The sequence below is a fragment of the Carcharodon carcharias genome, chromosome 8 (assembly GCF_017639515.1).
Source record: "Carcharodon carcharias isolate sCarCar2 chromosome 8, sCarCar2.pri, whole genome shotgun sequence".
NCBI classification, from domain to species: Eukaryota; Metazoa; Chordata; class Chondrichthyes; order Lamniformes; family Lamnidae; genus Carcharodon; species Carcharodon carcharias.
This window is the reverse complement of record NC_054474.1, coordinates 40,631,133-40,653,850: the sequence shown is the minus strand read 5'-3', so window position 1 is coordinate 40,653,850 and position 22,718 is coordinate 40,631,133. Positions and strand designations below refer to the sequence as shown.

At 40.1% G+C, this 22,718-nt stretch overlaps 1 protein-coding gene across 1 annotated transcript in view; it reads left to right on the top strand.

Annotated features, from left to right (window-relative positions):
* ppp2cab (protein phosphatase 2 catalytic subunit alpha b) overlaps positions 1 to 10,778 on the top strand; it is a 30,308-nt gene extending 19,530 nt beyond the window's left edge. The window contains exons 2-7 of the mRNA XM_041193078.1: positions 1,605 to 1,814; positions 6,046 to 6,219; positions 6,632 to 6,721; positions 6,808 to 6,969; positions 8,905 to 9,023; positions 9,941 to 10,778. Of these exons, the coding sequence (XP_041049012.1) occupies positions 1,605 to 1,814; positions 6,046 to 6,219; positions 6,632 to 6,721; positions 6,808 to 6,969; positions 8,905 to 9,023; positions 9,941 to 10,013 (828 nt within the window). The 3' untranslated portion in view covers positions 10,014 to 10,778. The remainder of the gene's footprint in view (positions 1 to 1,604; positions 1,815 to 6,045; positions 6,220 to 6,631; positions 6,722 to 6,807; positions 6,970 to 8,904; positions 9,024 to 9,940) is intronic.
* The last annotated feature ends 11,940 nt before the right edge of the window (positions 10,779 to 22,718 follow it).

Here is a 22,718-nt window from a genome sequence, read left to right as displayed (position 1 = left end):
TGGTAGAAACTTGCACATGACTTTGTTTAAAACAAGGGGATTTTGGTGCACTGTCATTTTCCACACAACCTCGATGGGTTGATGATCAGATTTTGGTGATGTGTCAAAATGTGATGACCAGGACCACCTTGCTGCTGCAGCCTCCTTCCACCTTCAGAGTTGTTGAGATGCCGTCTTCCTTTGTTTGTTCTGCTATTGACTTTTTGGAGTGCACTTGGTGCACCCCCTCCCCACTTTGCTTCACCTTGCTTCCCTGCGCAGTCCTACCAGGAGCAAAGAGCTCCCATGCCATTACTCAAGGGATTGTTGAAGCACGCCTCTCCACCACATCGAGGTGGCGATACAGGGAGGGTCTTGAAGTGCAGTCACTGTTGTAATACAGGGGGCATGCCAACTAATTTGCACTGGGCAAATTCCCTCAAAAAAGCAATGTGATATCCAGATAATCTTTTTGTGATGTTGATTGAGGGATAAATATTGGCCAAGACACTGAGGATAACTTCCCTGCTCATCAACATGGTGCTATGCAATCTTTTACATCCACCCAAGTAGGCAGATGGGACTTCAGTTTAACATCGCATTTGAAAGACGACACCTATAACAGTGCAGTGCTCCCCCACTACTGCCGTGCAGTGCCAGCCTTGATTTTTGTGCTCAAACTTAGTGGGACTTGCCTCTGAATCTCAAGGTTCAGGGTTCAGCTACCAACTAAGCCATGGCTAAAAATTAATTTTATTCCCAAAGTATCAAATCAATTATCCAATAGGTGTCTTCAGTACTATGTACTAAATATTCATATGATTAAATAATTCTTGGCAGTACTGAACCCTAAAAATATTCATGAGTTGGCACTCTTTATGCTGTAATTCTGACTAATTTTAGCATTCTAAAAATATTCATGCTGGTTAGCAACTCTTTGAACCATCAGCTATTTGATGGTTGGTCATGAGGTTTACAAAATCTTTATAAGTGCAGGAATCCACAAATTGGAGTTGAGTGGGTGAGGAAAGGGGAATCTGACACTCCAATTTTTTTAATGCATCAGAGAGGGAGTGGTGCACATAATCCTGGCAGTCAGTATTCATATTCACTTTTCAGGAACTACAGGTTGGTTCCTGGGAAGTATTAATTTATTTATCACGTTACCAAATTCTGCTGATAAGGATGCTCCATTTGTTCCCTTATTATATCTAGGGTAAGTGCACTGCCAAACATGGGAATTTATCATATGAATGAATGGTGTAGTAGAATACCACACCAACATGGTGACATAAATTGTTTTAAAATAAAACTAACTTGGCACCCCTCATCAATTGGGAATAAACTGTAGTTATGGCCATTAATGAAAATATCTACTTGTGATGAAAAATATTTGACTTTCTGATTTCAAAATATTTTTCTTGTTGAGAATAAAAAGTTAAAAATATAAAATGTATCTTTAAATACTTTAATCTTGCAATTAATATTAGTCATGTAGTAGCCTAACTGATTTGTTTTTATATTTTTGGAAATGCTTAATATTAATAAAATCAGCAACTGCATTGCTCTATTTAGTTGTGCCAACATCTTTTGAGATAATTTCTTCAATTTTGTTTTTTGTTTAGGCTAAAGAAATCTTGACAAAGGAATCAAATGTGCAGGACGTGCGATGTCCCGTCACAGTCTGTGGGGATGTCCATGGGCAGTTTCATGACCTCATGGAACTTTTTAGAATTGGAGGCAAATCACCAGACACAAATTATCTTTTTATGGGAGATTATGTTGACCGAGGTTATTATTCAGTTGAAACAGTTACACTCCTTGTAGCTCTTAAGGTATCAATATTCTTTTGTTTATGATAAAGTTCTAACATTTTCTAGTCGATTCTATGAAGTCTGCTTTTCTGTAAAATATAGCAGATATGACACTGCAAATTTTGTATTTCTGAACAAACCTTGAAATGTGTGGCATTTTGGATAATGATCTGTGGTTTCCAATTTAATTGGTTACCTCATAAGGTTATAGCATTTGTAGAATACTGCTCTAATACATGCATTGAGTTTGTGAGGTAGGGTTCTTGAGTATGTAGCAATAAAGGCAAGCTTCTGTGTTCTCATTTCAGTATGACATGAAGGTTTAGTACCTTGCATAGTATTTAAAACTCAGAAACAAGCCATTTGGCTCAACAATTCCATGCAATATTTATCTTCTACGTGGGTTTATTAATCAGATGTTTTGTGACCGTATGTTGGCATTGTACTTCACCATAGAATGATCCTGGGATCTGTGATTCTTCATTTGGTGATTCAGTTAGTCAATTTGACATTGCTTCAGGGCAGATTGTCTACCTAACCCTCCCTTAAGGAAACTGAAGTTTTTTTTTCAGAAAGTCAGTGCAGTTTGATTTCTATCTGATGTAATCTAAAAAATATATATAACTCCCATGCTGCCACCAATATGAAACTATTGCTTTCTGATCTTGGCTACCTTGAGAAAATATGGCAGTGTTTCTGCAGATGATTATCAAAACTACATCAGAGTAATTTCCTAGGACTGATGCAGGTTTAGGCCTCAGGTGTACAAACCAAAGTACTTCTTTCGACTGCTCTTTTTGATTTTTTTTCAGGAGCTCCTTAGATCTAAAGATTTAAGTTTTTCTGCAAATTCGCTCCACGTCTCCATTAAAGGATATTAAAGAAGCAAGAGACACTGTGTTGAGCGAGCAGCCAAGATCCACAAATCAATCAGTCTTTCTTATTTCACCTTCCACCTCCACACCTTACCCCGTTGTTGTCCTCCAGTGGCTAATATTAAAGCAAACTATAGGCCTGAAAGGTTGGGCTCTACTGGACTCCCAACTTCTTCCACACCTCAAAACTTTTTTTAAACACAGCTACAATGACTGCCTAAAAAAAGGCGTGTATATGACAGACACTTTTGTAGAATAGAGATGGCCAAACTTACTGAGCCTAAGAGCTGTATTTGCTAATCTTCAGGTGTTCTAGTGCTGCAAGTCATGAACAAACTTTACAAAGGCTAATTACTGCTAGTAGAGGCCTTGTGGGCCTCCACCTTGGCAGTAAGTCTTTGAAAATCCAGCTGATTGTTGTTAGGGCTGTAAAAGGAGTTCCCTCAGGTGTTGTTTAGTAAGGACTGCACAATGTTTTGACTTCATTATGGAGTACACCGATTCACAGCATTATCTTGCGCTGAAAATTGAAATGAGTCGCACACTAGTTTTCTTGAGTTGAGGATATTTTGTTTCTGGAACTTGCTTCCATATTTGATTGTAGATTGCGATTTATGCATCATCTTTAGACCTTGGTCCTCCCGGAAGTCCAGCAGTTCCATTTCGACAGCAGGTGTTTCTGTAACTAGAGGTTCGAGAATTGGACAACCATCATTGACGACAATCATGAAAGGGTTTACAAGAAAGGCGGAGCATGATCTCAACTTCTGCAAGTCATTAAACCTGCCTCGAAAATTATCAAGCAGTCCTTGTAATTTTCTCTGTATACTTTGAGGTTGTAATTTTTTACTTCAATATCAGGGAATGTGTTTGCCCTCCTTTTGAGATGGGGAAAGTGATTGAAACTTCTTGACAGTATATCTTCGCAAAATCCTTTATTCTGGAAGCTGAAAATTGTCTGAGTAAGGTCAGACATTTTATCCTTCCCCTGGACTGCTAATGTTGAGAGTTTGTAGATATTTCATAATATCAGTAATAAACATCAGATCCTGCAGCCATTCATTATCTTCCAGCTGTGGATCGGATCTTTTTCTTTCTTCAACAAAAGCAATGATAGACTCTTAACAGTTCCCCAAACCTATTCAAGACATTGCTGGTTGACAGCCACCTCACAATGTAATAGAAAAGGGACATGGTCAGGCTTGTCTTCGAGATGCAGCTCTTCAATAAAATTTTTGAATTGGCTGTGAGTCTTCTCAATTGAGCGGATGAAATTGACAATTTCAAGGACCGTTTTCATCATGTTTTTGGACTTGGAAGTATTTGCCTATTAGATGTTCATGATGAATGATGCAATGAATGGGGAGAAACTCCAGAACTTTGGGATCACCTTTTCAAGAGTGCAGTTAGGCCTACATTTTTCCCCACCATTGCTGATGCTCCATCCATTGCAACACTGATAAATTTATCCAGTGGTACATCGGCATTTATCAGCCCTCTGACAAGTGCCTTTTTTATGTCAACACCACGAGTTGTTTCTTTTAGTGCCACTAAGTCCAGCATTTCTTCTTTCATAATTACATCCAAGGGAACATAACGAACAAATATCACAAGTTGTGGGTTGTTTCGTATGCCTGGATTCATCAAGAGCTCAGTTGAATGCTCAGATCATTTTGTATCTTGCTTGCAACATCAGCACTGATCTGGGAGATGCACCTCTCCGTAGTGTGGCATAAAATTGGAATTTGTGTTATTAGTTGCTGAAGCTCTCTGTTATTTGGATCTAAAACTGCCACATGTTCAGCGATGTTCTTAGCAAATTCACCATCAGAGTATGGATGCTTAGCATGAGCAATATTCCATGACAACAAAACTAGCTTCAGTCGTTGTCAGTTTCCTTACTGAATGTTGAAAGTAATTTGGGTATGTTTTTAACACAGTTTGTTTTGCCTTAATTCTGATTTGGAGGATACTCAGACGGAAAGTTTTTGTGATTCAGTTCATAGTGGCGTTTCAAGTCACTGGCTTTATAATGAGTGAGTGATGCATTGTAGAGAAGACTCGATGAATGCAAAGCCTTCCTCCCATTCTGGCTTAAAATTTGTTTTCATCTTCATACTTTTGTTTCTTACAATTTGACAGTGTAATTTTAACACTGTCAAATTATTAACACTTAAATCTAAAGCTATTTAAATGCAACTTATGCTAATGAACTGTAAACACAATGTATATCCTGAGTGTACCATGAGGGTTTTCAGTGTTCAACGTCGAAGATCCTGCCTTGGAATTTTCTCCAAAAGCCACTCCAACAATGACCGAACTTGCAGGGTTTCAGTCTCACCTTCCGAGATTCCTTTCCCTGGATTCCCGAGTTACTTAAACATCAAATTACAAGCACAATTTTTTTAGTTCTTCAGCTGTGCCAAGCCACATACTGCTGCTCCTAAGCGGTACCTTTGCCCCGATGGCCTGAAGCACAGAGTCACCAACCTGCGGCTGCCGCCTTGGATCTTCAGGGTTTCTCCTTAGCCCTCTTTGATTACTGGGATTTCTCCTGAGCCCATTTCACTGCTCCCTGCAACACTTCCTTTAATTGAAGACTGTTTCTCCTTTTCTTAACTCAACTGGGACCTGTCCCTGCTTCTGGGGCACTTATTGGGACTTCTCCCTTGTCTATCTCTCTGGGACAATTCCTGAATATGGCACTCCACACCCAGACACCTGACCCAGGTTTTAGTGCCCTTCCTGTGCACAGGGCCTATAGAACAAAAGGTTGCTGGTGTATATGTGCAGCCCATTCCTGTCTTCTCTGTCTCTTCACCCCACCCCTTTCTGGATCACCCTCTTGCTCCCCCTCCCTCCCCATGTGTCTCCTATGCTGCTGCCCCAGATCCTCCAATCACAGGTTCCCTTCCTCCCGCACTTCCTGCTCTTCCAGTCATAAATTCTGCCCCTGGAGGAGCAGCAAGATGGGAATAAAGGGAACCTGTGATTGGAGGAGTCATAATTAAAGTTAGTATTGTATGGGGGTGGGGCGACCTTTCTTAAACTTTATTGCCCCCACCTTTGCTTTTTTCATGGACGACTTGTGACGCTTGAAGGCCAAATTTGCCGTCTGCCCCTGTGTGTTTTGAACCTCAGGTGGGATGTAGCAATTTAGGATGGCTAAATGCTGATAGTATGGGTGTCTAGGGGAATTAATATGCTTAATTATTGTAGGATTGAAATGAAATATGCATCTTTACTATGTAAAGATCACTTTCAAACAAGTACACAGGAACTCAGTGTTTGCTCTCATGAATTATAGCACTCCTTTTTACTGTCAAAGATTAATTGTTGTATGTGGCTTTACTAATTTAAAGGTGATTTTGTTTCAGGTGCGTTATCGTGAGCGTATCACAATACTTAGAGGGAATCACGAAAGCAGACAAATTACACAAGTATATGGCTTCTATGATGAATGTTTAAGGAAATATGGAAATGCCAATGTGTGGAAATATTTTACAGATCTCTTTGATTATCTTCCGCTCACTGCCTTGGTTGATGGTCAGGTGAATAGCTTTTCAATGTGTTACATAACCCAGGACCAGACACTGAAGTCTATTTGTGTAATAGTGATGAAGAGCCTTTGATTAAAATTGGTAATTAAATATCTATACAAATAAAAGAAAAAAAATGAAATAAGCGTGTAACTAATGTGATTTGCAAATGTCAGCATTGAATGTTTATTTACAGTGGATGCCAAAAGATTGCAATAGTACCCAGGCCCAATCCTTATCTGCTGTTCATACAATCTGTAAAAAACCTTTTGTCATGATTTTGAAATTACACAAAGTTATAGATATATATGTCTATATCTAACAATTATCCCTGTTGCAGTATTAAGTTCTGAAAGCTTTAGTAATGTACATTTACAGGCTGACATGTCTTTAAAATAAATGCTGCTTCTGTTTTTTCCCTTAGATTTTCTGTCTCCATGGAGGCCTTTCTCCTTCTATAGATACACTGGATCACATTCGAGCACTTGATCGCCTTCAGGAGGTTCCACATGAGGTGTGCTTTCAGAATTGTTAGCAGTATTTACTTGCTGGTTATTTAATGAATATTTTGATTTTAATTTTTTCCTCTTGTATTTTCAGGGTCCAATGTGTGACTTGCTATGGTCAGATCCAGATGACCGTGGAGGTTGGGGCATTTCTCCTAGGGGTGCTGGTTACACCTTTGGTCAGGATATTTCTGAGACTTTTAACCATGCCAATGGCCTTACATTGGTCTCACGAGCTCACCAGCTGGTAATGGAGGTACAAGGCACTTTTTAATATTTTATTTCTACCTAGCATGCACACTTGCATTAATTAAAGATGAATAACATTACACGGTCGTAAGGAAGTGAAATATGACCCTGCCGCCACTAACATATGAAAACACCTGTCAGAATAAAAACAGCTGATCCATCAAGCCTTCCCCACTCATAGCTGGAGCATCATGAATGGACACTTCTAAAACTGCAACCGCAACCTTATTCAACTCCATCTTGAAGGCATGCAGAGAGTCAACATACACTACACAAGCTGACAGTGCACTCCAGAGGCTCACTATTCTCTGGGAAAAGAACCGCCATCTAACATCCAGTCCGCTGCTACTTTTTTGTAATTCTTCCCAATTTGTTAAAAGACAATGCTGTCGAGCCCTTCTTTTACAAATCTCTATCATGTCTGCACTGTTCTATAGTAAATAGAATCATTTCTTTAAGCCCATCTGAGAAAGATTATTTAAGCTAGAAATCATTCTCTTAGCTCTCCTCTGAACTTTTTCGAACTATTACCTGCCATGTAAGGGCACCAAAACTTGGCACAGTTCTCCAGATACAGCATAGCCAATGATCTGCAAATGGCTGAGTGGTGCCTGTTTGATTTGAACCGAATGTTTCCATTAATGCAACCCTATATATAACCTGTTTGCTTTAATTACATCTTTGCTGCATTGCTTGTGAATCTTTAGTGATCTATGTAACATCAAAATGATTCTGTCCTGTTATTCATTCAATAGGAGGTGATCAGCTGATAGCCCATTTCAGGCTGCCTATGAGCACATTAATAGCAATTAACTACAAAGGGTTGCAGTGCTGTTTTTGTGACCGCAGATGTTTCTACAATGTTTACAACTGACAGGAAATTCTTAGATGTCTTTCTTATGGGAGAGGAATTTTACACCATGTCTTATTATTACCTCCTTGGTACTCGTGTGTTGCTTGTTTGTTGGCAATGGAATGGATTGGGAAGAATTTATTTTGGAGAGGTGGGGAAAGCAAAGGAAAGTGATAGAGCATTGGGATCGAAATTTTGCAACATCGGTGATCTCTCCAGAGCAAGGAGTAACATTTCCTCCATGCTTCCTTCAGCAACTAAACACCTTAACTTATTGTCTCATTTACTGTTGATTGACCCATGCTGTGTTGCAATAACTTTTCTCCTTGTATGAAAATGCATTTTATTCTTCTGCCGCAATTGAGATGGCTGGCACTCGGCCTGGAAACAAGATGGATAAAGTCTGAGGCTTGTCATGTTGGCCGCAGCTTGGAATTAGGCAGTACCTATGGTGTAGTGAGAAGGTCATGCTGTCTCCCTGACATGGAGTCCCACGGTTGCTGTGGTGGCTGTCGGTTGGGTCCCTGCCAGCAGGTGGGGGCAGAGAGCACAGAGTTGGGGAATTTTTCAGTGCCTGGGGGTCCCTTTGGGTAGGGGGTGGTTTTAATGGCAGGGTCAGGGACCACAAGCAATGGGTTGAACTGTGGGCAGCAGGGGGAGCATGGTGTGCAGCACAAGGTCTATATCAGTGCTAGTAATAGGGAACTGGAGTATGCAGTCAGCTACTATGGACCAATGAGGACAGACTTAGCAAGGAACCCCCTTGAGTTCAAGAAGCCTTGAGATGTTGAAAGTGTCATTCATGCTTTGGATGGCAAGGTAATTAGTGCTTCATGGGTTCGAGTGGAATTAGCAACAGAAATGTCACGAGTGCACTTGCTCTCTTTTTGATTTGGAGTGCTGAGCAATGGTCGTCCACTGTATGGAGCTTGTTTCTTTAAGTTTTTACATTTATGTACTTAAGTTTGGTGCCAGTGGAATAAAGAGTCACTGAGCTAGAACCTTCATGTGTTCAGTGTGCTTTTTTCAGTGTTACAATAGACTATCAGTTTTGTTGCAAAATATTAATAATTGAATTTGTGTTAATAGGGTTACAATTGGTGTCATGATCGCAATGTAGTAACCATCTTCAGTGCTCCAAACTACTGTTACCGTTGTGGCAATCAAGCTGCAATAATGGAACTTGATGATACCCTTAAATATTCTTTGTAAGTACTTAGAAGGTTGTATATTGCTGTTTGTTGAAGCTGTATTAAGACTAGTAATCAGTTTTTTGATGTTTTTAAGAAAGATTCTTATTAAACGGTAAGCTCTGACATCATGGGAAGTTGGGTGAGAGAATTGATGATGCCTGGGTGAGAGTTGAACAAATGTAACGTTTTGAAATGAGAAAATTGAAGACCTGCCAACCCTATCAGTGATCTTCCAGTTTTAATTCTGTTAAGTCAGACCCATAACTTTTTTTTTGATGAGTTCCCCAAATCATAGCATTGAGGGTACAGGTTTGTGATTTTTACAGTTTGAAATACTTCAGTTGATCTTTTCCTGTGAGTTGTGACTCCTGCCTTTGTTGCTCATTCGCTCATTGGTGGGTGAAAAGAAGTATTTCACTTTACCCACAGTAAAGGTAAAGACTTAAGCTTTGACTCGCCCCTTTACTGGCTGCTCCCACTAGCTATGTTGATCCTGCAGCTCCATGCCCACCCAACTTCTCCCCACCATCCCCGCCAGTCCCTAGTTCTTCTTTCTTCCTGAACCCCAATCTTCCAACTTAAGTGGGATATTTCTCAGTACTTGGATCAGCGGCACTTTTAACTTAACCGCCTGTATGACTAGAAGTTGTTGTTTGTGTTAGTTTTAAGAGTACATATACTTGCATATATATTTAGCTATTGCTTTTAGGATGGAAGGAATAAGGCATGTTTGTTTACTGTGTTTGCTTGTTTTTCAACTTAATTCCAACTGTCAGAATGCCACATGACCAGATTTGTTTGCTGTTTGTGTCCATTCACCCAAGCATTTGCATCAGTGTCCTTGAGTAGAATTTATGTGACAATTGATTTTAAATTGTGCTTTCAGATTACATATTTGAACAATAAAATGTTTGTTTTTCCCACTTCAATAGCCTGCAGTTTGATCCAGCGCCTCGCAGAGGTGAACCACATGTTACCCGTCGCACCCCAGATTACTTCCTGTAAAATCTTTTATGTACAGTATTGCCATGGATTAAAAGTTGGCCTGACAAAATTGGAAGAGCAACAGTAACTTACAAGAAAAAGTCTCGAACATTCAGAAACCCGCTGTCTTCACGGACCAAAAGACGTGCCATAATAAATACAAGCCTCAGTCTGCAAATATCACATTGTTCTTTTTGAGCACCAGTTCATCAATGCATGCTGATGTGTGAAAGTTATGGGTTGAGAGCCATGGTTTGAGCCTAGACCTGTTTGTAGTTACTTTTGCTTTTTTCCAGAGATTGCAGCGATAAAGATGTAAACATTAAAACCTGCACCTCGTGATAATTTTTCATTTAGCTATAGCGTTACTAAGCATGACTTGTAGATAAAAAATAGCAGTAAACAATCAATGGAGCTTAAAAGAACATTTGAAAGTACAAAGGCCTCTTTATTTGTGAGAGTACTGAAATCTTGTTTCAGGGAATACTGTTTAATTTAATTCTGTCTCTACTGTTTTTCCACTTACTTTGTCATAATGTCCATATCTGATTAGTTGTAAGGAACAAATCATTCTTTTCTCTTTACAGAATTGTGGCAGAGCTCCGCTACTTGCTGTTTTTCATAATAAACTTGTGACCTAAGAATTGAAATATTTCAGATTTTAATTGTATGTGGGATCGAAGACATAATGCCTTTATGTAAAATGCTACACTAACACATTTGAGTTTATAAAAGTGTATGTGTATTGAAGGCTCCAGGTTAAAATAAAGACTAAAATTACTCCTACAGGGTATGTTTGTGCATTTGAGAGCAGGCTAACCAGACCCATTTGCATCTCTTCAGTTTCCAAATGAAACATGATTGTAGTTTAGGATGAAAATGGATAACATGGCACATAAGTATCCAATGTAAAGTTATGTAAGTTCACTGTCCATTGACTACTGTATATGCTCTTGCACGTGTTGTAATTAGATTTGAAGCACCAAGACCACAATCAGTATTATACTTCCTCATGGTTTCCAAAAGCGAATCCTTTATCAAATAATTTTTTGGTGGTAATTTATCAAAAGGATTGTAGCCCTGACTTCCAAAGACAGAATATTCAATTATTATTTTAAATTAAGTTAATTCCAGCACAATGCAATCTCAACAAAAATTCGCAAATAAAATGTTTGCCTCTGCCTGTTTTGAGTAGTTCTGCCAGGTTTTTCTTTTCCTGGGGCTTTGTTCATAACTGTATTCTAGTTAGGCAGAACAAGGCTTTTTTTTTGCTTTGGCAGGTAATTCATTTATTCGTGGGACCATGGAATTTTGGTTAAGTTGCCATATCCTACAATGCTGACTTTCTGGAGGTTTTATTAGTCGCTGGCCCAATATTTGGTTTTATTCTTCATGTGTGTGTTGTGTGTGTGCACACCAGCCATTCTCTGCATGTACGCATTCTCTTGTTCTGTTGTGTGCGCATGTCTGTCTGTCTCACACACACATTTGGGTGGATAAATATGGAAGGGGAAGCTAGGTAAACAAATGGGGAAAAGGAATAGAAGGTTATGCTAATAGACCAGTGGCCTCTTTTTGTAAATTTTATGTAAATCACTGTGTTTAACTGGGTTGCAAGATCAGAATTGATGGCTGCTTTGTGCTGTTAACTTTCAAATGGAACAGCAATTGGGACACTGATGATGGCCTCAGCATCTGGATCACTGAGGGTGAAATCGGCCAGCACAAATTATGTTTGGGCTCAGTTCTGATGGAATAGCTCAATTCTGCATGAATAATGAGGAATGAATTCTTTGTAGACCACTAAATCCATCAGTTCATTTTCTAATAAGAAAAAATAAATTGGAGAGCAAGGAAGTAAGTTTTACTGCATGAATGAATAATAGTAAAGTTACTAGTTGAATGTAAGATGAAATCAAGCTTTCCTTTGATCAGGCTGCATAATTCATACATTCTTCAGTTCTTGTAACTGAATGGTGTGCCTACAAACTTGTATTCTAGAAATATAGCCAACTTCAGTAGTTTTAATTAAAGATGGGAAGATTGGTTTAAGTATTTGACATGTCCTGGCATCCTTCAAAGATCAGATCTTTGATTTATTTACTGTACAGCTTAATATATGGTTTATATAACAGTAACAGAAATTACCCAAGTTTAGATGGTCCTGGAGGCATGTAATTGTACTAGGCCACTATGTTGACTAGCCTCGTTTTCTCTAGTGTAAGTATATCAATACCGTCTTACCCACAAAGTGGCACTGGAGATATAAAACAGACCAGTTGAAGGAACAGTACTTGAATATTCTGCTAATATAAGGATGTCATACCTGGACCAGCTTTGATCTTAATATTGAATATTAAGGGATGGCAGAAGCATGTTAACCATTTTCATTTATTAATATTAGGCACAGGATGGTTTGTAATAAGTTGATAGGTGCAAAGACCAGAACATCATTTGAGAGTGAATGCTGAAAAGAAACCATTATGTTCCCAGGTTGGACTAAGTAATGTTCCAACAGATGGTTGTGAATTGTATCCTGTAATAATGACCTTTGATAACTTCAACTGTCATACGCAATTCTGGACTTGGTTTATTTTACTGTCACTGGTTGGACATAAGCAGAAACCAGTCTTCTTTGATCAGGCCATGTCATTCGTACATTCTTCAGTTCTTGTGACTGAATGGTGCCCCCACAAACTTGTATTCTGGAAGCTTAGCCAACTCCAGTCGTGATACATTCCAGTTATTATGTAGTTGTGTATTAAAAATAGACTATGAACTCCTCTACATGTGAAGGAACATGATTATAAAGGTCAAATGACCTAACCAACCCTTCAACCAGAAGTTGTGCGTTATGTCATTACTGCAAATTTTCATGACTAAGCTTTACCAGAATTCCAGAAATGTTGTTAGTTGCTTTTCAACATGGTGGCCATCCTTTTTACAGCATTTGGTCAGTGATAATTTGCAGTTTTCATTGCTGTGGAACTATATAACTGAAATTTGAACAAATAAAAAAAAGTAGACAAAGTTTTTGTGTGTGCATGTTGTAATCTGGTAGGCTAGATACCACACATTGTTGTGAATGCAACTAAACTGACATGAAAGATTGGTTTTACTGTTAATGGAAATATCTCTGGCTAGGCCTACCTGAGTATGAAAATGACTCCTGGTGAATTGAAGGATGGAGGATAGTGACTAAATACATCTTATTTGCCAAGATTAATTGAGCAGGAAGAATCCTTGAGGCAGCCACCTGAAAGCTTTCTTAATTGTCACCATTTTCATTGCAGGAAATTCTACAGTTCCATTGAGGGTGGAAATTATAAACTTATTTTCTAATCCTTTGTTCAATCCTGCACCTGAATCCATGATATCAAACCAACAATTGTATAATCTTATACATTGGTATTTAGAAGTGATAATCCAGTCACAACTGTGGATTAATTAAGGAAGGCCAGCAGGAATTTGCTAAAGGCAAACTTGATTGAATCTATTAATGGAGGAGTGAGAGATGATGAGGGTATTGCAGTTGATGTGTACATGGATTTCCAAAAGTTTCATAAAATTCCACATAATAGGTTTGTCAACAAAGTTGTAGCTCATTAAGTAAAAGAGACAGGTATAGAGTGGGATTCCCCATGGTCAGTATTGGCCCACTGCTTTTAGTGATAAATATTAATAACCTAGATTTGGATTTAAAGGGCATAATTTCAAAATTTGCAGAAGACAAAATTGGAAATATTGTGAATTGTGAGAAGGATAGTGATAGACTTCAAGACATAGGCTGGTGGAATGGGTGGGCACATGCCAGATGAAATTTGTGAAGAAGTGTGAACTGATACATTTTGGTAGGAAGAATGAGTGAGGGTGTAAAATAAAGGGTGCAATTCTAAAAAGGTTACAGGAAAAGAGACCTGTGGGTATTTGTGCTGTAAATTGTTGGAAGGTGGTAAAGCAGTTGAGAAAATTGTTAAAAAGACATAAATATAGGCATAGAGTACAAAGGTGAGGAATTCCTGTGAACCTTTATAAAACATTGGTTAGGCCTCAACTGAAGTATTGTGTCCAATTCTGGGCACTGCATTTGCTACAACTGTACAGGGTGTTGGTGAGCACACTCAAGCACTAAGGTTTTGGCCTCCAAAAATGAAACATGCTGCCTAAAAATATAATGGGAACAGATTCAATTGTGACTTTTAAAAGGGGTTTGACTAAACACCTGAAGGGTGGTGGGTGGGTGTAGTTTGGCGATGGGATTTGTTGAGTGGACCAAATGGCAGCCTCCCATTCTATGAATCTGAATAAAAATCCTGAATAAAGTTATGCTTGCATACTATCCAGGTATGCATTCACTAGTTGTATCTAGAAGAAATTTAACAGCCCAACCAAGAGGGGAAAAATTTTGTCTACCAACATATCAAGAACTCATGAATTCTTGTAGTAGTTAACTTCTGGTCTGGTGGCATTCTCTCTCTTTCCCGCTGCTGCGCCTCACCCATATATATTGTTACATATATGAATAATCTGAAGAAAGGTAGCAGAATATACCAATTATGCTTGGCTCTAAGGGTACATACCTGACAAAGATTATTTGAACAGCAACAATAGAATGAAATTAATCAGGCTTACATGCTTCTAAAAAAGAGTGTTAGCCAATCACTGACCTTTAAGCTTAACTAATTCAACTAAATGTATGATGGTAATGCTGCTCAAGATTATGTTGGTACTTCCAGTAGACTGGTTGCAAGCTATTGGAATCTCCAATTAGCCATCAATCATTTTGAGGTTTTTGTTTGGTTAGTATATGCTAATTGGAAAAGTACTATATTGGATCTAGTTTCAGTTCCCAGGGATCTTTGCAAACTTGTAGCTTTTATTAAGGCATGGAGACCAAATATAGTTCTCGGATGAAGGGAATTAAGAGGATGGGTGTAATTATGATCAGAAGATGCATTATCCGTTTTTTATTTGCATTCATATAAATTCAAATAATCACCTTTAAAATGATAACTCATGCTGTAATCAAATCCTTTTACCAGTGGTGCCACTGCAGAATCACAATTGCCAAAAGGTCACAATTGAAGTGAGCGGTTGCGTTATAAACATGTGTAGCAACTTAAATAATAGAAAAGAGAAGCATGTGCAGAAGTATTTTTATGAATAGATTGAGCTTATGGTATCACCCATGGGTTACAATTCCCTGACAGTTAACTGGTCAAGCCATAGCCAAGACAAGCAAGAAACAACTTCCATCAATCAATTAATATATTCAGATCCTTGTACTCCAGGGAATTCTGAGATATATCTGAATCAATCTGGGAGAAGGTAAGGTATTTTGTCTTTTTAATGACTGCCCTTTTAAGTCAAGTCACAGTATGTAAGGGGTTTAAACAACTGCAGTTCAGTCTCAGAATAAATCTCCGGGTGACATACATCAATGAGATTGTAACCTATGAAAATACATACTTAATAAGATGAAGAGATCATGGATATAACTACTTTGGTGATCAAGTTCAAAATTAGGGGCCATAAATACAAGGTAGTCAAGAATAATCCAATGAGGAATTCCTGAGGAACCTCTTTTCTCAGAGAGTGGTTAGAATGTAGAAGTCCTTCAACTTCTCTGGCAGTGAATAGTAGGTAAGTAGCATAAATTCATTTAGGAGTATGGTAGATAAGTGTGAAAATGAAGAGGGGTGGGAGAAGGCTCATGGGGAGCATAAACACAGCACAGACCAATTGGGCCAAATGGGCTATTTCTGTATTGTAAATTCTATGTAACCTGTATAAAAATCTTGTACCATGCTTATTGATATTGTTGCTTGTTTCATCAGTTACCTAGCTACCTTTGGAAAAGCAAATTCAAATTATGGTGAAGGCACATTGGGCCAGATTTTCAATATGGAGTTGGTAACCTGACAACCTGGACAATGTCTGGGTCCTGGCCCTGCTTCCAGGCTGCATTGCTCTCACAACCCAAGTTTTTCATACATATGAACATTCAAATTAGGAGCATGAGTAGGCCACTTAGCCCCTTGAGCCTGCTCCATCATTCAATAAGATCTTGGCTGATCTGATAGTAACCTTGACTCCACATTCCCACCCACCCCTGATAATCTTTCACTCCCTTGCTTATCAAGAATCTATCTAGTTCTGCCTTAAAAATATTCAAAGACTGTGCTTCCACCACCTTTTCAGGAAGAGTTCCAGAGATACTTGACCCTCCGAGAAAAATATTCTCATCCTTGTCTTAAATGGGTGACCCCTAGTTCTAGATTCTCCCATAAAGCTATGGACCAAGTGCTGATAAATGGGATTAGGTAGGTAGGTCAGGTGTTTCTCATGTGTTGGTACAGACGCGATGGACCAAAGGGCCTCTTCTGCTCTGTGATAAGAGGAAACATCCTTTCTACATTCACCCTGTCAATACCCTTCAGGACCTTGTATGATAATCAATCAAGTTTCCTCTAAATAGATACAAGCTTAGCTTGTCCAACCTTTCCTTGAGACAACCCTCCCATTCCAGTTATTAGTCTAGTAAACCTCTGAACTGCTTCCAGCATGTTCACATCCTTCTCTAAATAAGGAGGCCAAATGGTACACAGTACTCCAGATGTGGTCTCATTAATATTCTGTATAACTTAAGCATAACTTTCCTATTTTTATTTTCAATTCCTCTCACAATAAACAATAACATTCTATTAGCTTTCCTGCTGTACCTGCTTACTAACCTTTTCCGATTCATACATTAGGACAGCCAGATCCCTCTGCATCTAAGCGCTCTACAATCTTTCACCATTTAGATAATTTTTTTTTATTCTTCCTGCCAAAATATACTCTATTTGCCAGATCTTTGCCCACTCACTTAATCTATCTACATCCCTTTGTAACCTCCTTATGTTCCCTTCACAACTTACTTTCTTACTTATCTTTGTGTCAACAGCAAATTTAACAACCATGCCTTCAGTCCCTTCATCCAAGTCATTTATATAAATTGTTAAAAGTTGAGGTCCCAACACTGATCCCTGTGACACACCATCTTGTCAACCAGAAAATGACCCATTTATGCCTACTCTCTGTTTCTTGTTAGCTAGCTAATCTTCTATCCATGCCAATATGTTACCCCCTACACCATGAATGCGTGTCCTGTAATATGTGGGAAGTCTCAGACCCCACTACTGTCCTGGATGTCCCCTAAGTAGTGCACGAATCGCACTCACCAATCAGTTTTCCATTTTGGATACTGGTGAAGGTGTTGGTTCCTTGGAGGGGTGCCACAAACTTGGCTCTGACTGCACCATAGGCACCTCTGCTGTACAAGAGGGAAGGAAGAGGAGAAGAGCAGTAGTGATAGGGGATTCGTTAGGAGAATAGATAGGTGTTTCTGTGGCTGTAGACATGACTCCAGGATGGTATGTTGCTTCCCTGGTGCCAGGGTCAAGGATGTCATGGAGTAGTTGCAGGACATTATTCTGGGGAGGTGATCAACCAGAAGTCATGATCCATGTTGGTACCAATGACTTAGGTAGGAAAGGGGATGAAGTCCAGAAAGCAAATTTCAGGGAGCTAGGAAGGAGATTGAAAAGCAGGACATCTAAAGCAGCAATCTCAGGATTATTCCCAGCCCCACGTGCAAGTGAGTATAGAAATAGGAGAACTATTGAGTGTGTGGCTGGAAAGCTAGTGAAGGAGAGAGGGTATCTGGTTTCTGAGGCATTAGGATCGGTTCTGGGGAAGGTAGGACCTGTACAAGCTAGATGGTCTACACTTGAACAGGACTGGGATGAATATCCTCACAGGGAGATTTACTAGTGCTGTTGGGTAGGGTTTAAACTTGATTGGAAAGGGGCTGGGAACCTGAAGGCAAATTCAGAGCAGGAAAGAGGAGTTGGAAAATTAGTGAGTGACTCTGAAAGACAGAAGGAGCACAGGTTAAAAAGTGTACAGCACAGGAATTTGCCAGTGTTAAAAGGTTTATATGTAAATGCTAGGAGTATAGCAAATAAAGCCAATGAGCTGAGGGCACAGATAAATACATGGCAGTATGATGCCATCACTATAATGGAAACTAGGCTTAAAGAGGGGCAAAAATGGCAGCTCAATATTTTTGGATATGGAGATTTTAGGCAGGATAGAGAGAGGGATAAAAAAAAATGTGGGGGAAAAACACTTCATTAAAGAAACAATTACAGCTGCAAGGAGGGTTGATATATTAAATGGAGCATCAAATATCCCCCATTCTACCTTTACCATCAAGCCAGGGGATAAACCCTGGTCCAACGATGAGTGCAGGAGGGCATGCCAGGAGCAGCACCAGGCATATCTAAAAATGAGGTGAAGCTATACCACAGGACTACTTGCATGCCCAACAGCATAAGCAGTAAGCGATAGACAGTGCTAAGCGATCACACAACCAACAGATCAGATCTAAGCTCTGCAGTCCTGCCACACCCAGTCATGAATGGTGGTGGACAATTAAACAACTCACTGGAGGAGGAGGCTCCACAAATATCCCCATCCTCAATGATGGGGGAGCCCAGCACATCAATGCAAAAGATAAGGTTGAAGCATTTGCCAGAAGTGCCGAATGAATGATCCTCCTAAGGTCCCCAGCATCACAGATGCCAGTCTTCAGCCAATTTGATTCTCTCCATGTGATATCAAAAAATGTATGAAGGCACTGGTTAGGGCAAAGGCTATGGGGCCTGACAATATTCCGGCAATGGTACTGAAGTCTTGTGCTCCAGAACTTGTCGCGCCCCTAGCCAAGCTGTTCCAGTACAGCTACACCACTGGCATCTACCCAGCTATGTGGAAAATTGCCCAGGTATGTCCTGTACACAAAAAGCAGGACAAATCCAACCCAACCAATTACCACACCATCAGTCTACTCTCCATCATCAGTAAAGTAACAGAAGGAGTCATCAACAGTGCTACCAAGCGGCACTTGCTTAGCAATAACCTGCTTACTGACGCCCAGTTTGGGTTCCACCAGTGCCACTCAGCTCCTGACCTCATTACAGCCTTGGATCAAACATGGACAAAAAAAGCTGAACACCCGAGGTGAGGTGAGAGTGACTGCCCTTGAAGTCAAGGTCGAATTTGACCAAGCGTGGCATCAAGGAGCCCTAGCAAAATGGGGATAAATGGGAATCAGCAAAAACTCTCTGCTTGTTGGAGTCATACCTAGCACAAAGGAAGATGATTGTGGTTGTTGGAGGTCAGTCAACTCAGCTCCAGGGCATCATTGCAGGAGTTCCTCAGGGTAGCGTCCTAGACCTAACCATTTTCAGCTGCTTCATCAATGACCTTCCTTCCATAAGGTCAGAAGTGAGGATGTTCGCTGATGATTGCACCATGTTCAGCACCATTTGTGACACCTCAGATACTGAAGCAGTCCAAGTTCAAATGCAGCAAGCCCTGAACAATATGCAGGCTTGGGCTGACAAGCAGCAAGTAACATTTGTGCCACACAAGTCCCAGGTAATGATCATCTCCAACAAGAGAGAATCTAACTGGTGCCATTTGACATTTAATGGCATTATCATCACAGAATCCCCCACCATCAACATCCTGGGGGGGTTACCATTGACCGGAAACTGAACTGGTCCAGCCATATAAATACTTTGGCTACAACAGCAGGTCAGAGGCTAGGAATCCTGTGATGAATAACTCATCTTCTGACTCTCCAAAGCCTGTCCGCCATCTACAAGGCACAAGTTAGGAATGTGATGGAATACTCTCCACTTGCCTGGATGAGTGCAGCTTCTACGACACTCAAGAAGCTTGACACCATCAGGACAAAGCAGCCCAGTTGATTGGCACCACATCCACAAACATTCACTTCCTCCACCACCCAAGCACAGTAGCAGCAGTGTGTACTGTCTACAAGGTGCATTGTAGGAATTCACCAAGGCTCCTTAGACAGCATCTTCCAAACCCATGACCACTATCATCTAGAAAGACAAGGGCAGCAGATAAATGGCAATACCACCACCTGGAAGTTCCCCTCCAAGTCACTCACCATCCTGACTTGGAAATATAGCTGTTCCTTCACTGTCACTGGGTCAAAATCCTGGAATTCCCTTCCTAACAGCACTGTGGGTGTACCTACACCACAGGGGCTGCAGTGTTTCAAGAAGGCAGCTCACCACCACCTTCTCAAGAGCAACTAGGGATGAGCAATAAATGCTGGCCCAGCCAGTGAAGACCACATCCCGTGAATGAATAAAAAATTAATAAGGCCATATGGATTGACCTCAGAAATAAAGAAGGGGCAGCCACATTGCTAGGAGTGTACTATAAGCCCCCAAATAGTGGAAGGGATTTAGAAGAGCAAATATGTGGGAAAATTTTCAAGTGCAAAAACAATAGGGCAGTAATAGTTGGAGACTTCAACTACCCTAATATCAACTGTCACCCAGCGACAGTGAAGGAACAGCTATATTTCCAAGTCAGGATGGTGAGTGACTTGGAGGGGAACTTCCAGGTGGTGTTATTGCCATTTATCTGCTGCCCTTGTCCTTCTAGATGATAGTGGTCATGGGTTTGGAAGATGCTGTCTAAGGAGCCTTGGTGAATTCCTACAATGCACCTTGTAGACGGTACACACTGCTGCTACTGTGCTTGGGTGGTGGAGGAAGTGAATGTTTGTGGATGTGGTGCCAATCAACTGGGCTGCTTTGTCCTAAATGGTGTCAAGCTTCTTGAGTGTCGTAGAAGCTGCACTCATCCAGGCAAGTGCTGAGTATTCCATCACATTCTTAACTTGTGCCTTGTAGATGGCGGACAGGCTTTGGAGAGTCAGAAGATGAGTTATTCGTCATAGGATTCCTAGCCTCTGACCTGCTCTTGTGTGAAGGGCACAGAGGGCACAAAATTCTTGAACTGCATTCAAGAGAACCTTTTTCAACTGGTAAGCCCAATGAGAGATTTAGTCTTAGGAAATGAAGCTGAGCAAGTGGATGAAGTAGCTGTGGGTGACCATTTTGGAGATCATGATGCTAAATCTAACTTTAATATGGTCACTATGGAAAAGGACAAAGATTGAACTGGAGTAAAGTTCTGAATTTTGGAAAGACAAATTTTACAAATCTGAGAGGTGAACAGGCAAAAGAGGACTGGATGCAGCTACTAGAAGGGAAAGCTGTATCAAATTAGTGGAAGGTATTCAAAAGTGAGATTCTACAGGCTCAGTGTAGACATGTCCCCTCAAAGAAAAAGGGTGGTATTACCAAATCTCGAACCCCCTGGTTATCCAGTAGCATACAGGGTAAAATAAAGCAGAAAAAGAAAGCTTACAACAGTCACAAAAAGCTTAATACTGTAGAAAGCCTAGAGGAGTACAGAAATGGGGGTGAAATAAAAAAGGCAATTAAGAAACAAAGAGAAGATACAAAAAAATATTGACAAGTAAAATCAAGGAAAACACAAAGATGTTAAACCAGTACATAAAGAGCAAGACAATATCTAAGGAAATGGAATAATGCCTAACAGAGATGTATATGATAACTTGTGTGTTGATGCAGAAGATGTGGGCAGGGTTCTCAATGAGTACTTTGTCTCTGGCTTCACTAAGGAGAAGGATGATGCAGATATTTTAGTTAAAGAGTGTGAAATATTAGATACAATAAGCATAATGAGAGAGGGAGTATTGGAGGAACTGACATCCAGGGCTAGATGGATTGTATCCCAGATTGTTAAAGAAAACTAGGGAGGAAATAACGGATGCTCTGAGGATCATTTTCCAATCTTCACTAGATAAATACCAGAGGATTGGAGGTCTGTGAACATTGTACCAATGTTTTAAAAATGGGGGAGGGACAGGTTGGTCATTCTGATTTAGATGGTGGGCAAATTATTGGAATCAATTTTGAGAGACAGGATAAACTGTCCCTTAGAAGGGCATGGGTTGATCAGGGATAGTCAGCATGGTTCTGTTAGGGCAAGATCGTGTCTTACTAACTTAATAGAATTTTTTGAGGAAGTAACAAGGAGGATTAATGAGGGTACTACAGTGGATGTTGCCTACATGGATTTTAGTAAGGCATTTGCGAAGTCCCACATGGCAGACTGGTCAGAAAAGTGAGAGCACATGCGATACAAGGGAAGGTGGTGAGTTGGATCCAAAATTGGCTCAGCAAAAGGAAACAAAGGTCAATGGATGTTTTTGTGAATGGAAAGCGGTTTCTAGTGGTGTTCCACAGGGCACAGTGTTTGGGTCCTTGCTACTTGTTGTATATATTAATGATTTGGGAGGCGTGATTGGAAAATTTGTCGATCATGCAAAAATTGTCCATGCAGTTGATAGTTGTCTCCAGAAAGATATCAATGGTTTGCTTGAGTGGGCAGAAAAATGGCAAATGGAATTCTATCCAGAAAAGTGTGAGGTAATGCATTTGGGAAGGGCAAACAAAGCAAGGGAATACTGAATAAAAGGGAGGATTTTGAGGGTTGAAGAAGTGAGAGACCTTGGAGTGCATGTCCACAGGTCCCTGAAGGTGACAGAGCAGTTGGATAAGCTGGTAAAGAAAACATATGGAATGCTTTCCTTTATTGGATGAGGTATTGAATACAAAAGCAGTTAAGTAATGATGGAACTGTATAAAATGTTGGTTAGGCCACAGCTGGAATTTTGTGTACACGTTTTGTGTACACTTTACATATAGGACATAATTGCTTTGGAGAGAGTGCAGAGGAGGTTTACAATAACTTTGCTGGGGC